This window comes from Bufo gargarizans, chromosome 5 (genome assembly GCF_014858855.1).
Source record: "Bufo gargarizans isolate SCDJY-AF-19 chromosome 5, ASM1485885v1, whole genome shotgun sequence".
Taxonomy (NCBI): Eukaryota; Metazoa; Chordata; class Amphibia; order Anura; family Bufonidae; genus Bufo; species Bufo gargarizans.
Window position 1 is genome coordinate 394,988,226 of NC_058084.1, and position 13,312 is coordinate 395,001,537.

The window sequence follows — 13,312 nt, forward strand, 5'->3', positions numbered from 1 at the left end:
CTCCAACATACAACAGGTTGCATGGACAAATCAATACATAGATAATAGAAGTGGAGTCGCACGTCCAGTTTGAGGGTGTGTAAATATTTTACCCTTAAGGATATACCTACAATTAACACATGACAAACAGGGAAAGCAACCAACACTGGGACTTGTCAATGTTGTCTGCCTCCCTATCTTCAAAGTCCCCACATCAGCTTTTACTAATTGGTCCTTTAAACTTTTAGACCTCTGTAGGACATTAATGGAGGAGTATGAAATTCTTTAACTGTATTGTGACAACCTTTTAATATACTCCAATGTCGTTGGATGATATTCCCTATATCCACACTTTGTTCAGAGTGTGTAGAGATAAAGGGGATCCTCATCATTTTGAAGTATTCAACCTTTCTCTTAAGGGTGTCTTCCCTATGCAGATGTCTGGCTACCTCTTTCTTTTCATTCAATAATTTAATAGGATATCCCCGCCTCTGGAACTTGTTCACAAATGTATCAAAAGTCCTATCAAAACCCTTAGGATCTAATAATATGGTAAATATCTAATCATTGGTCTAGGATGATTACTACTGTAAGTCAATAGTGTGTTTGTCAGTGGGCTTGGTAAATAAATCTGTGTTTAAACCATCCTCTGTCAGGATCACGCGGGTATCCAAAAATTGCATTTCCGTTTGTAAATGAACCAGTGTGAATTGGAGCGCACTATCAATCCCATTGAGAAAACTATGGAAATCGCAGACCTGTTCAACACTACCAGTCCAGATGAGGAAGATGTCCTCTATGTACCGCCACAACCCCCTAAAATCTTGGAAGTGGTGGCTTCCATAGACGACATCAAGATCCACAAGTCCCTCATTGATCCACCTGGCCGCCCTATTGTTTCTGGTTCGGATTCTATTTTTAGCCATATTGCCATCTTTCTAGATAAAGTGTTGCAGAGTTTCTCATGTGGGGCTAGCTCCTATATAAAGGACACTACTGAATTTTTACTCAAACTTCGGATAGTCAATTTGGAAGGGGTGGAGGGGGTGACATTGGCTTCTTTTTATGTCACCTCCCTCTACACCTCGATTGACCATTGGAAGGGGTTGGCTGCAGTTACATATATGCTTGAGAATTCATCACTCACATGTCAATGTCAACATTTTATAATATCCTTATTGGAGATTATTTTAAGGTATAACTACTTTCTGTTTCAGGACTCCTATTACATACAGAACTTACGCAAACATTTTCATGCGTCGATTTGAGGAGGATGTCGTCTATGGAAGCCACCACTTCCAACATGTTAGGGGGTGGTGGCGGTACATAGATGACATCTTCCTCATCTGGACTGGTAGTGTTGAACAGCTCTGTGACTTTCATAGTTTTCTCAATGGGATTGATAGTGCACTCCAATTCACACTGGTTCATTCACAAACAGAAATGCAATTTTTGGATACCCGCGTGATCCTGACAGAGGATGGTTTAAACACGGATTTGTTTACCAAGCCCACTGACAGAAACACACTATTGACTTACAGTAGTAATCATCCTAGACCAATTATTAGATCTTTACCATATTTCCAGTTCTTAAGGGCTAAACGCATAGTCTCGGATCCTAAGGGTTTTGATAGGACTCTCAATACATTGGTGAACAAGTTCCAGAGGCGGGGATATCCTATTAAATTATTGAATGAAAAGAAATAGGTAGCCAGACATCTGGATAGGGAAGACACTCTTAAGAGAAAGGTTGAATACTCCAAAATGATGAGGATCCCCTTTATCTCTACACACTCTGAACAAAGTGTGGATATAGGGAATATCATCCGACGACATTGGAGTATATTAAAGGGTTGTCACAATACAGTTAAAGAATTTCATACTCCTCCATTAATGTCCTACAGAGGTCTAAAAGTTTAAATGACCAATTAGTAAAAGCTGATGTGGGCACTTTGAAGATAGGGAGGCAGACAACATTGACAAGTCCCAGTGTTGGTTGCTTTCCCTGTTTGTCATGTGTTAATTGTAGGTATATCCTTAAGGGTAAAATATTTACACACCCTCAAACAGGTGTCTCTCATCGAATAGGTCACTATCTGACATGCGACTCCAGTTTTATTATCTATGTATTGATTTGTCCATGCAAACTGTTGTATGTTTGAGAAACCACCACGGATTTTAAGTCGCATCTCAACAACCACAGGTTGAGTATTAGGAAAATAAGACTTGACCTGCCAGTGTCAAAACATTTTGCAGAATTTAAACATACTGAGAAAGATATGAAGTGCTGCATTATTGATTTTGTTCCAATGCCTAGGAGAGGCAGAGACAGAATTAGTATATACAGATGTTATAGATTGCCAAAAAAGTCTTTTTTTGCTAACAGAATATGAAAGCTATATATATTAAACTTGAATTTAACATTTGCAGATCTGGAAAATACAGTTTTTTAAAAAAAAAAAAAAGTGTGTTTTTAACCACTTCAGCCCCGCTAGGTGAAACCCCCTTCATGACCAGGCCACTTTTTACACTTCGGCACTACACTACTTTCACCGTTTATCGCTCGGTCATGCAACTTACCACCCAAATGAATTTTACCTCCTTTTCTTCTCACTAATGGAGCTTTCATTTGGTGGTATTTTATTGCTGCTGACATTTTTACTTTTTTTGTTATTAATCAAAATGTAACGATTTTTTTGCAAAAAAATGACATTTTTCACTTTCAGCTGTGAAATTTTGCAAAAAAAACGACATCCATATATAAATTTTTCGCTAAATTTATAGTTCTACATGTCTTTGATAAAAAAAAATGTTTGGGCAAAAAAAAAAATGGTTTGGGTAAAAGTTATAGCATTTACAAACTATGGTACAAAAATGTGAATTTCCGCTTTTTGAAACGGCTCTGATTTTCTGAGCACCTGTCATGTTTCCTGAGGTTCTACAATGCCCAAACAGTAGAAAAACCCCACAAATGACCCCATTTCGGAAAGTAGACACCCTAAGGTATTCGCTGATGGGCATAGTGAGTTCATAGAACTGTTTATTTTTTGTCACAAGTTAGCGGAAAATGATGATGATTTTTTATTTTTATTTTTTCTTACAAAGTCTCATATTCCACTAACTTGCGACAAAAAAAAAAAATTCTAGGAACTCACCATGCCCCTCACAGAATACCTTGGGGTGTCTTCTTTCCAAAATGGGGTCACTTGTGGGGTAGTTATACTGCCCTGGCAATTTAGGGGCCCAAATGTGTGAGAAGAACTTTGCAATCAAAATGTGTAAGAAATGACCGGTGAAATCCGAAAGGTGCACTTTGGAATATGCGCCCCTTTGCCCACCTTGGCAGCAAAAAAGTGTCACACATGTGGTATCGCCGTACTCAGGCGAAGTTGTGGAATGTGTTTTGGGGTGTCATTTTACATATACCCATGCTGGGTGAGAGAAATATCTTGGCAAAAGACAACTTTTCCCATTTTTTTATACAAAGTTGGCATTTGACCAAGATATTTTTCTCACCCAGCATGGGTATATGTAAAATGACACCCCAAAACACATTGCCCAACTTCTCCTGAGTACGGCGATACCAGATGTGTCACACTTTTTTGCTGCCAAGGTGGGCAAAGGGGCACATATTCCAAAGTGCACCTTTCGGATTTTGCAGGCCATTTTTTACACATTTTGATTGCAAGGTACTTCTCACACATTTGGGCCCCTAAATTGCCAGGGCAGTATAACTACGCCACAAGTGACCCCATTTTGGAAAGAAGACACCCTAAGGTATTCCGTGAGGGGCACTGCGAGTTCCTAGAATTTTTTATTTTTTGTCACAAGTTAGCGGAAAATGATGATTTATTTTTTTTTCTCTTTTTTCCTTACAAAGTCTCATATTCCACTAACTTGCGACAAAAAATAAAAAATTCTAGGAACTCGCCATGCCCCTCACGGAATACCATGGGGTGTCTTCTTTCCAAAATGGGGTCACTTGTGGCGTAGTTATACTGCCCTGGCAATTTAGGGGCCCAAATGTGTGAGAAGTACTTTGCAATCAAAATGTGTAAAAAATGACCGGTGAAATCCGAAAGGTGCACTTTGGAATATGTGCCCCTTTGCCCACCTTGGCATCAAAAAAGTGTCACACATCTGGTATCGCCGTACTCAGGAGAAGTTGGGGAATGTGTTTTGGGCTGTCATTTTACATATACCCATGCTGGGTGAGAGAAATATCTTGGCAAAAGACAACTTTTCCAATTTTTTTATACAAAGTTGGCATTTGACCAAGATATTTTTCTCACCCAGCATGGGTATATGTAAAATGACACCCCAAAACACATTGCCCAACTTCTCCTGAGTACGGCGATACCAGATGTGTGACACTTTTTTGCTGCCAAGGTGGGCAAAGGGGCACATATTCCAAAGTGCACCTTTCGGATTTTGCAGGGCATTTTTTACACATTTTGATTGCAAAGTTCTTCTCACACATTAGGGCCCCTAAATTGCCAGGGCAGTATAACTACGCCACAAGTGACCCCATTTTGGAAAGAAGACACCCCAAGGTATTCCGTGAGGGGCATGGCGAGTTCCTAGAATTTTTTATTTTTTGTCGCAAGTTAGTGGAATATGAGACTTTGTAAGGAAAAAAGAAAAAAAAAAGAAAAATCATCATTTTCCGCTAAATTGTGACAAAAAATAAAAAATTCTAGGAACTCGCCGTGCCCCCCACGGAATACCTTGGGGTGTCTTCTTTCCAAAATGGGGTCACTTGTGGCGTAGTTATACTGCCCTGGCAATTTAGGGGCCCAAATGTGTAAGAAGTACCTTGAAATCAAAATGTGTAAAAAATGGCCTGCGAAATCTGAAAGGTGCCCCTTTGCCCACCTTGGCTGCAAAAAAGTGTCACACATCTGGTATCGCCGTACTCAGGAGAAGTTGGGGAATGTGTTTTGGGGTGTCATTTTACATATACCCATGCTGGGTGAGAGAAATATCTTGGCAAAAGACAACTTTTCCCATTTTTTTTATACAAAGTTGGCATTTGACCAAGATATTTCTCTCACCCAGCATGGGTATATGTAAAATGACACCCCAAAACACATTGCCCAACTTCTCCTGAGTACGGCGATACCAGATGTGTGACACTTTTTTGCAGCCTAGATGCGCAAAGGGGCCCAAATTCCTTTTAGGAGGGCATTTTTAGACATTTGGATCCCAGACTTCTTCTCACACTTTCGGGCCCCTAAAAAGCCAGGGCAGTATAAATACCCCACATGTGACCCCACTTTGGAAAGAAGACACCCCGAGGTATTCAATGAGGGGCATGGCGAGTTCCTAGAATTTTTTTTTTTTTGCATAAGTTAGCGGATATTGATTTTTTTTGTTTTTTTTCTCACAAAGTCTCACTTTCCGCTAACTTAGGACAAAAATTTCAATCTTTCATGGACTCAATATGCCCCTCACGGAATACCTTGGGGTGTCTTCTTTCCGAAATGGGGTCACATGTGGGGTATTTATACTGCCCTGGCTTTTTAGGGGCCCTAAAGCGTGAGAAGAAGTCTGGAATATAAATGTCTAAAAATGTTTACGCATTTGGATTCCGTGAGGGGTATGGTGCGTCCATGTGAGATTTTATTTTTTGACACAAGTTAGTGGAATATGAGACTTTGTAAGAAAAAACGAAAACAAAAACAAACAAAAAATTTCCGCTAACTTGTGCCAAAAAAAATGGCTGAATGGAGCCTTACCAGGGGGGGAGTGATCAATGACAGGGGGGTGATCACCCATATAGACTCCCTGATCACCCCCCTGTCATTGATCACCCCCCCTGTAAGGCTCCATTCAGACATCCGCATGATTTTTTACGGATCCATGGATACATGGATCGGATCCACAGAACGCATGCGGACGTCTGAATGGAGCCTTACAGGGGGGTTATCAATGACAGGGGGTGATCAGGGTAATCAGGGTGATCACCCCCCTGTCACTGATCACCCCCCCTGTAAGGCTCCATTCAGACATCCGCATGATTTTTTACGGATCCATGGATACATGGATCGGATCCACAAAACGCATGCGGACGTCTGAATGGAGCCTTACAGGGGGGTTATCAATGACAGGGGGTGATCAGGGTAATCAGGGTGATCACCCCCCTGTCACTGATCACCCCCCCTGTAAGGCTCCATTCAGACATCCGCATGATTTTTTACGGATCCATGGATACATGGATCGGATCCACAAAACGCATGCGGACGTCTGAATGGAGCCTTACAGGGGGGTTATCAATGACAGGGGGTGATCAGGGTAATCACCCCCCTGTCACTGATCACCCCCCCTGTAAGGCTCCATTCAGACGTCCGCATGATTTTTACGGATCCATGGATACATGGATCGGATCCACAGAACGCATGCGGACGTCTGAATGGAGCCTTACAGGGGGGTTATCAATGACAGGGGGTGATCAGGGTAATCAGGGTGATCACCCCCCTGTCACTGATCACCCCCCCTGTAAGGCTCCATTCAGACATCCGCATGATTTTTTACGGATCCATGGATACATGGATCGGATCCACAAAACGCATGCGGACGTCTGAATGGAGCCTTACAGGGGGGTTATCAATGACAGGGGGTGATCAGGGTAATCACCCCCCTGTCACTGATCACCCCCCCTGTAAGGCTCCATTCAGACGTCCGCATGATTTTTACGGATCCATGGATACATGGATCGGATCCACAGAACGCATGCAGACGTCTGAATGGAGCCTTACAGGGGGGTTATCAATGACAGGGGGTGATCAGGGTAATCAGGGTGATCACCCCCCTGTCACTGATCACCCCCCCTGTAAGGCTCCATTCAGACATCCGCATGATTTTTTACGGATCCATGGATACATGGATCGGATCCACAAAACGCATGCGGACGTCTGAATGGAGCCTTACAGGGGGGTTATCAATGACAGGGGGTGATCAGGGTAATCAGGGTGATCACCCCCCTGTCACTGATCACCCCCCTGTAAGGCTCCATTCAGACATCCGCATGATTTTTTACGGATCCATGGATACATGGATCGGATCCACAGAACGCATGCGGACGTCTGAATGGAGCCTTACAGGGGGGTTATCAATGACAGGGGGTGATCAGGGTAATCACCCCCCCTGTAAGGCTCCATTCAGACGTCCGCATGATTTTTTACGGATCCATGGATACATGGATCGGATCCACAGAACGCATGCGGACGTCTGAATGGAGCCTTACAGGGGGGTTATCAATGACAGGGGGTGATCAGGGTAATCAGGGTGATCACCCCCCTGTCACTGATCACCCCCCCTGTAAGGCTCCATTCAGACGTCCGCATGATTTTTACGGATCCATGGATACATGGATCGGATCCGTAAAAATCATGCGGACGTCTGAACGGAGCCTGACAGGGGGGTGATCAATGACAGGGCGGTGATCAATGACAGGGGGGTGATCAGGGAGTTTATATGGGGTGATCAGGGGTTTATAAGGGGTTAATAAGTGACCGGGGGGGGGGGGTGTAGTGTAGTGTAGTGTGGTGTGGTGTTTGGTGGGACTGTACTGACCTACCTGAGTCCTCTGGTGGTCGATCCTAACAAAAGGGACCACCAGAGGACCAGGTAGGAGGTATATTAGACGCTGTTATGAAAACAGCGTCTAATATACCTGTTAGGGGTTAAAAAATTCGGATCTCCAGCCTGCCAGCGAGCGATCGCCGCTGGCAGGCTGGAGATCCACTCGCTTACCTTCCGTTCCTGTGAGCGCGCGCGCCTGTGTGCGCGCGTTCACAGGAAATCTCGCGTCTCGCGAGATGACGCGCCGATGCGTCCAGGAGGAGAAAAGCAACCACCTTCCGGACGCATCGGCGCGTTAGGCGGTCCGGAGGTGGTTAAAACTCCAGAAAATGATGGGTGTATTTCTACTTTAAATTGCACACTGACTAATCCAGATGTTGTAGTTTGCCCCCAAAAAATGGTGATTTGCAATGTCCCAAAAGCTTAGATGCAGTGCTGGTGCACTGAGCATGCATAAAATGGCCGCCACCACCCACCTAACTAACAGAATTGTAAAAGTTAGTATTTTTTGGTCAATGAGCACAGGGCAGGGTAAAACGATAGTGCCCTGCACCCACACAACTATTTGTCTGTAGATCGCTGAGTTAGATTCTCTCCTATGCTCTCCCTGAAATCACAAGTCCAGCAGCATCCTCTCCCTACACTTGCAACAGCAGAGTGACATGCAGCGCTATGTGACTCAAGCTTATATAGAGCCTGGGTCACATGCTGCACTGGCCAATCACAGCCAGTAGTAGGCATGGCTGTGATGGCCTCTTGGGGCAAGTAGTATGACTCTTGTTAATTGGCTGCTGTGCATCCTTTCAAAAAGTGACAAGAAAGCGCCGAACACTGAATCCGTACATTTACGGAAATGTTCGGGTTCGGGGTCCAAAAATCCTAAGGTTCGGTACGAACCCGAACTTTACAGTTCGGGTTCACTCAACCCTAATTAGGTCTTTTAGTGTTAATAATCTATATTATAAGGTATTAACAGGCACTCAGTCACCTAGGACTGCATTGAAGATTAATTATTTAATACATCAATTGTATCAGACATAAATAGATAATTAAATAAAATATACACTACAAAAACAAAGAATATTCAAATAAAAAATAGTAAAAAATGTAAATGTTAATGATACAAAAATGCTATAAACGTGTTCGCATCAGAAGATCATAACGTGGTGAGTCACTTATTAATTGTATAGATGATCCTTAATCAGGTAAGTAAAAACACGATTCCTTTTTTATGAAATATGTACATAGTTATATACACTAATCATTGGATATACCAAAGACATTTGGCACATATTTTGGATGAATTAAGAATATTTTGATTAATCTGATCATTTTTTTGGAACAAGCAAATAGTATTCATAATTTGTGGGATATTTTTTACTTTGTGGGATATTATATACTTTACTCACCGTATGTACATATTTCATAAAAAAAGGAATCATGTTTTACTTACCTGATTCAGGATCATATATACAATTAATATACGTTTGTGTGAATATACGTTTGAGGCCTAAGAACGTATATTCTTTCCGTGTCTGTTACATTTTTTAGGGGACCGTATACGGAACCATTCATTTGAATGGGTCCGCAAAAAAAAATGCAAGTTACTCCGTGTACATTCTGTTTCTGTATGTCCATATTTCCGTTCTGCATTACGGACAAGGATAGTACTGTTCTATCAGGGGCCAGCTGTTCCGCATATATATATATATATATATATATATAATCTGCAGATAACACAGGATCTAATATTCACAATAGGTGATGGACACAGCTCCTCTAGCTCATCTCCTCCCCCTTCCAATACAGTGACCTTTTCACCTATCACATGAAATGCCCACTACACTACCATAGAAATAAATGAATCTCAAGACTGCAGGTTCCTATGGCCCATGTAGCTGCTATAAAGCATATAACTGAATGCTGTTAACATGTTGGCAAAATGGTCACAATAGTAGTAATCGTCATAATCATGTACAGCAATGTTACTCAACTCCAGTCTTCAGGGACTACATCTTGAGCATGATTTGAGAATATCCTACAAAATAAATACCTGTGGTGAGTCCTGATGCTTTGACACTGATTATTTCACCTGCCCAATACTGAGGAAATCTTAATAACATGACGACTGGTGGGCCCTGAGAACTGCAATCTGCAGTCAGTAAGAAGAAAGTGGCTTTAACCTTTAATGACCTATGATATGTGTTTTTACAGTGGTCGTTAAAAGCTTTATTTTAGGCTACCGCCTTTATGGCCTAGCATAAGCACTGCACAAGTCTCCCATGCAGCAGAGATGGGGAGTTCATTACTCAATGAAGGTCCCAGCTCTGCCTGCACTGTATGCGAGCAGGCCGTGCTGGTGATTGACAGTATAGCACTCACAGTATAATTCTCTGCAGTGCATAAGCAACACAGATAATTATAGACGTGATTAAAAGATCGGCCATTAAAGTCTCCTTATGGGACTATTAAGTGATTTAAATAAAAATAAAAAAAGTAAAAAAAAATTCCCTCCACATATTTGGGATTGCTGCATCCATAATGACTCACATTAAACAATTATCATTTAATTTATCCCGTATGGTGAATGCCGTAAAAAAATAAAAAATAAATAAATAAATAATGCCAGAATTACTGTTTTTGCTTATTCACCACAAAAAAAACATCAAAGTGTTATGTACTGTACACTAAATTTACTACAAATCTTTCTGCAAAAATGAAGCTCCCATACAGCTCCAACACTCTTTTTTTTTATTATCATTTTTCTATCGTGCAATAGTATTAAAACTTAAAAAAAAACTATGGGGGTCATTTATGATCAGAAATACGCCTATTTTTGGCGTATTTCTGGCGCAGATTTTGGCCCAAAGGTTATTTGCCCTGCAATTTGCGACTTTTCCTCAAATTTGTGTTTTTTTAACATCTCCATCCCAGAATGAGTTAATTAAATATACCCAAAAATGTTGCCATTAAAAACTACAATTTGTCCTGCAAAAAACAAGCCCTCATACGACTACATCAACAGTAAAAAAAATAAAATAATTGCTCTTAGAATCTGATGATGAAAAAAAGAAAAAAGGCCCCAAATGCTTACAGAGGGAACTGGTTAAAAAGGATTGTGTATCAGTATCTGGTTTTAATTATTAGAACATATATTATTAATATGTCCTCTAAGGAAAAATGCTTATTGTATATACGTTACTTGTAATGGTAGTAACTGTACCTATTATATTTGATATATTTTAGCTTGCTGATGGGATCGACATCACGTCTTTACATCTGAAGTGGCTCAGGTCGCAGATCGGCATTGTGTCACAGGAACCAATCCTTTTTGACTGTAGCATCGAAGAGAACATTCAATATGGAGACAACAGTAGACTTGTTCCACAGGAAGAAGTCATAGAGGCAGCGAAAGCAGCCAATATCCACACATTCATTATGAACTTGCCAGAAGTAATTTATTAAGATCATATTACTTATATTTAAAGTGTTTGCCATTTGCTTCCCAACTGAACTTTCTCTGCCTTTTTGATATTGAAGGGATATAACACTCGTGTTGGAGATAAGGGAGCTCAGCTTTCAGGTGGACAAAAGCAAAGGATCGCAATTGCACGCGCTCTTGTACGGAAGCCAAAAGTGTTACTCCTGGATGAAGCTACTTCTGCACTTGATTATGAAAATGAAAAGGTAATGGGAATTAAAATAAAACACAAAGAGAAAATATAGACAGTTCAATCAAGTAAAGATCTATAGTTGCATTTATTTATTTTTACTGTAAAGGTAAATGCACACGGTATATACTTGATGAGCATTTACCATATACCTGTGTAAGTGAGTGATTTTATACAGAAAAAGTATGTCTCATTTATGCTCCCCATAGCAGGTTTATCCCCCTACCACATGCTTTAAACAGGTGACATGATTTGGTTTTGGTTTACTTGCCTTTGTATTTGTGCATGTGGTTTTCTAATAAACTCTGTGCAGGTCTGCACATACAGGGGCAGATTTATGACTTCTAAGGCCTCATGCACATGGCCGTTGGCCAGCCATGGCAGTATTGCGGTCTGCATACAGCGGGTCTGCAATACACAGGCACTGGCCGTGTGCACCCCGCATCACGGATGTGGACCAATTCACTTGAATGGGTCCGCAATCCGGCAGATGCGGTGCGAAACGGAAGCACAAATCGGAAGCACTTCAGAGTGCTTCCGTGGTGTTTCTGTCCGTGCCTCCGCACTGCAAAAAAATAAAACATGTTCTATTTTTTTCCGGTGCGTATGGATCATGAACCCATTCAAGTTGAATGGGTCTCGATCCGTCCCGGCCTCCGCACTGATGTTGCCTGTGCATTAGGGACCGCAAATTGCGGTCCCCAATGCACGGAAAGGCCATGTGCATGAGGTCTAAGGATGGCATAAACTCAGACAGGCTGTTTAGATTAGGGTTGCACAATATATCGAAATATACTTTGATGAGCTTTTTGGTACAATACTGCCAGTATTTCATCATTAAAGGGGTTATCCAAGTTATTTTTTTGTTCTTCCTATGTTCCTAACTAAGCAAATGTAACAGCTTTCCAATTAACTCACTTTATCTCCAATGGCTGGTCTCTCAGATTTCACTGAGGGTCACATGACCTGTGATGTCAGCTTCTGTCCCTGCTTTGATAAAGGTTGTTTACAAGCCTGTAAACGAGTCTCACTGTGCTGGCCATGCCCCCTTCACTGCGTCTACTCTCTGCTAGGATTATTAACCCCTTCAGCTGCACAGACTGAGTAGCTCTGCAGGCAGTGAGGAGACAATGCTGGGCACTGGTGCTGACATACTAGAGTGAGCATTGCACAAGAAGGTAGGGGGAAGATCCTGTGTGTATTAGCAGTGTCGTTATACAAGTGGGACTTGTAGTTCTACACTTACAAGTTGCTGTTGATTCTCCCAGCACTCAGGGCAGCTCTTGTATCCACTCCCTTAGCAGTGTCATTATACAGCTTGCACTTGTAGTCCTACACATACAACATGCTGCAGAGTCTCTCAGCAGGCAGACCTGTCACTCAGGACATGTCACTCAGGGCAGCTCTTGTATTCACTCACTTAGCAGAGCAGGGGGAGGGGCAGAGATTGTTTTTATTGCATGTAAACAAAGGGCCAGAAAAGAACCAGGGAAATGAGGAAATATATACGGTACAGACCAAAAGTTTGGACACACCTTCTCATTCAAAGAGTTTTCTTTATTTTCATGACTATGAAAATTGTAGATATACACTGAAGGCATTAAAACTATGAATTAACACATGTGGAATTATATACATAACAAAAAAAGTGTGAAACAACTGAAAATATGTCATATTCTAGGTTCTTCAAAGTAGCCACCTTTTGCTGTGATTACTGCTTTGCACACTCTTGGCATTCTCTTGATGAGCTTCAAGAGGTAGTCACCTGAAATGGTTCTCACTTCACAGGTGTGCCTGCCAGGTTTAATAAGAGGAATGTGTTGCCTTATAAATAGGGTTGGGACCATCAGTTGCCTTGTGGAGAAGTCAGATGGATACACAGCTGATAGTCCTACTGAATAGACTGTTAGAATTTGTATTATGGCAAGAAAAAAACAGCTAAGTAAAGAATAATGGGTGGCCATCATTACATTAAGAAATGAAGGTCAGTCAGTCCGAAAAATTGGGAAAACTTTAAAAGTGTCCCCAAGTGCAGTCACAAAAACCATCAAGCACTACAAATAAACTGGCTCACATGC

The 13,312-nt window shown here is 41.6% G+C and overlaps 1 protein-coding gene across 6 annotated transcripts in view; it reads left to right on the forward strand.

Moving 5' to 3' along the window:
• LOC122939628 (ATP-dependent translocase ABCB1-like) overlaps positions 1–13,312 on the forward strand; it is a 902,460-nt gene that overhangs the window by 870,353 nt on the left and 18,795 nt on the right. For all 6 annotated transcript variants that reach the window (XM_044295741.1, XM_044295743.1, XM_044295745.1 and 3 more), the window contains 2 exons: positions 10,810–11,016; positions 11,104–11,250. In XM_044295741.1, the coding sequence (XP_044151676.1) occupies positions 10,810–11,016; positions 11,104–11,250 (354 nt within the window). The remainder of the gene's footprint in view (positions 1–10,809; positions 11,017–11,103; positions 11,251–13,312) is intronic.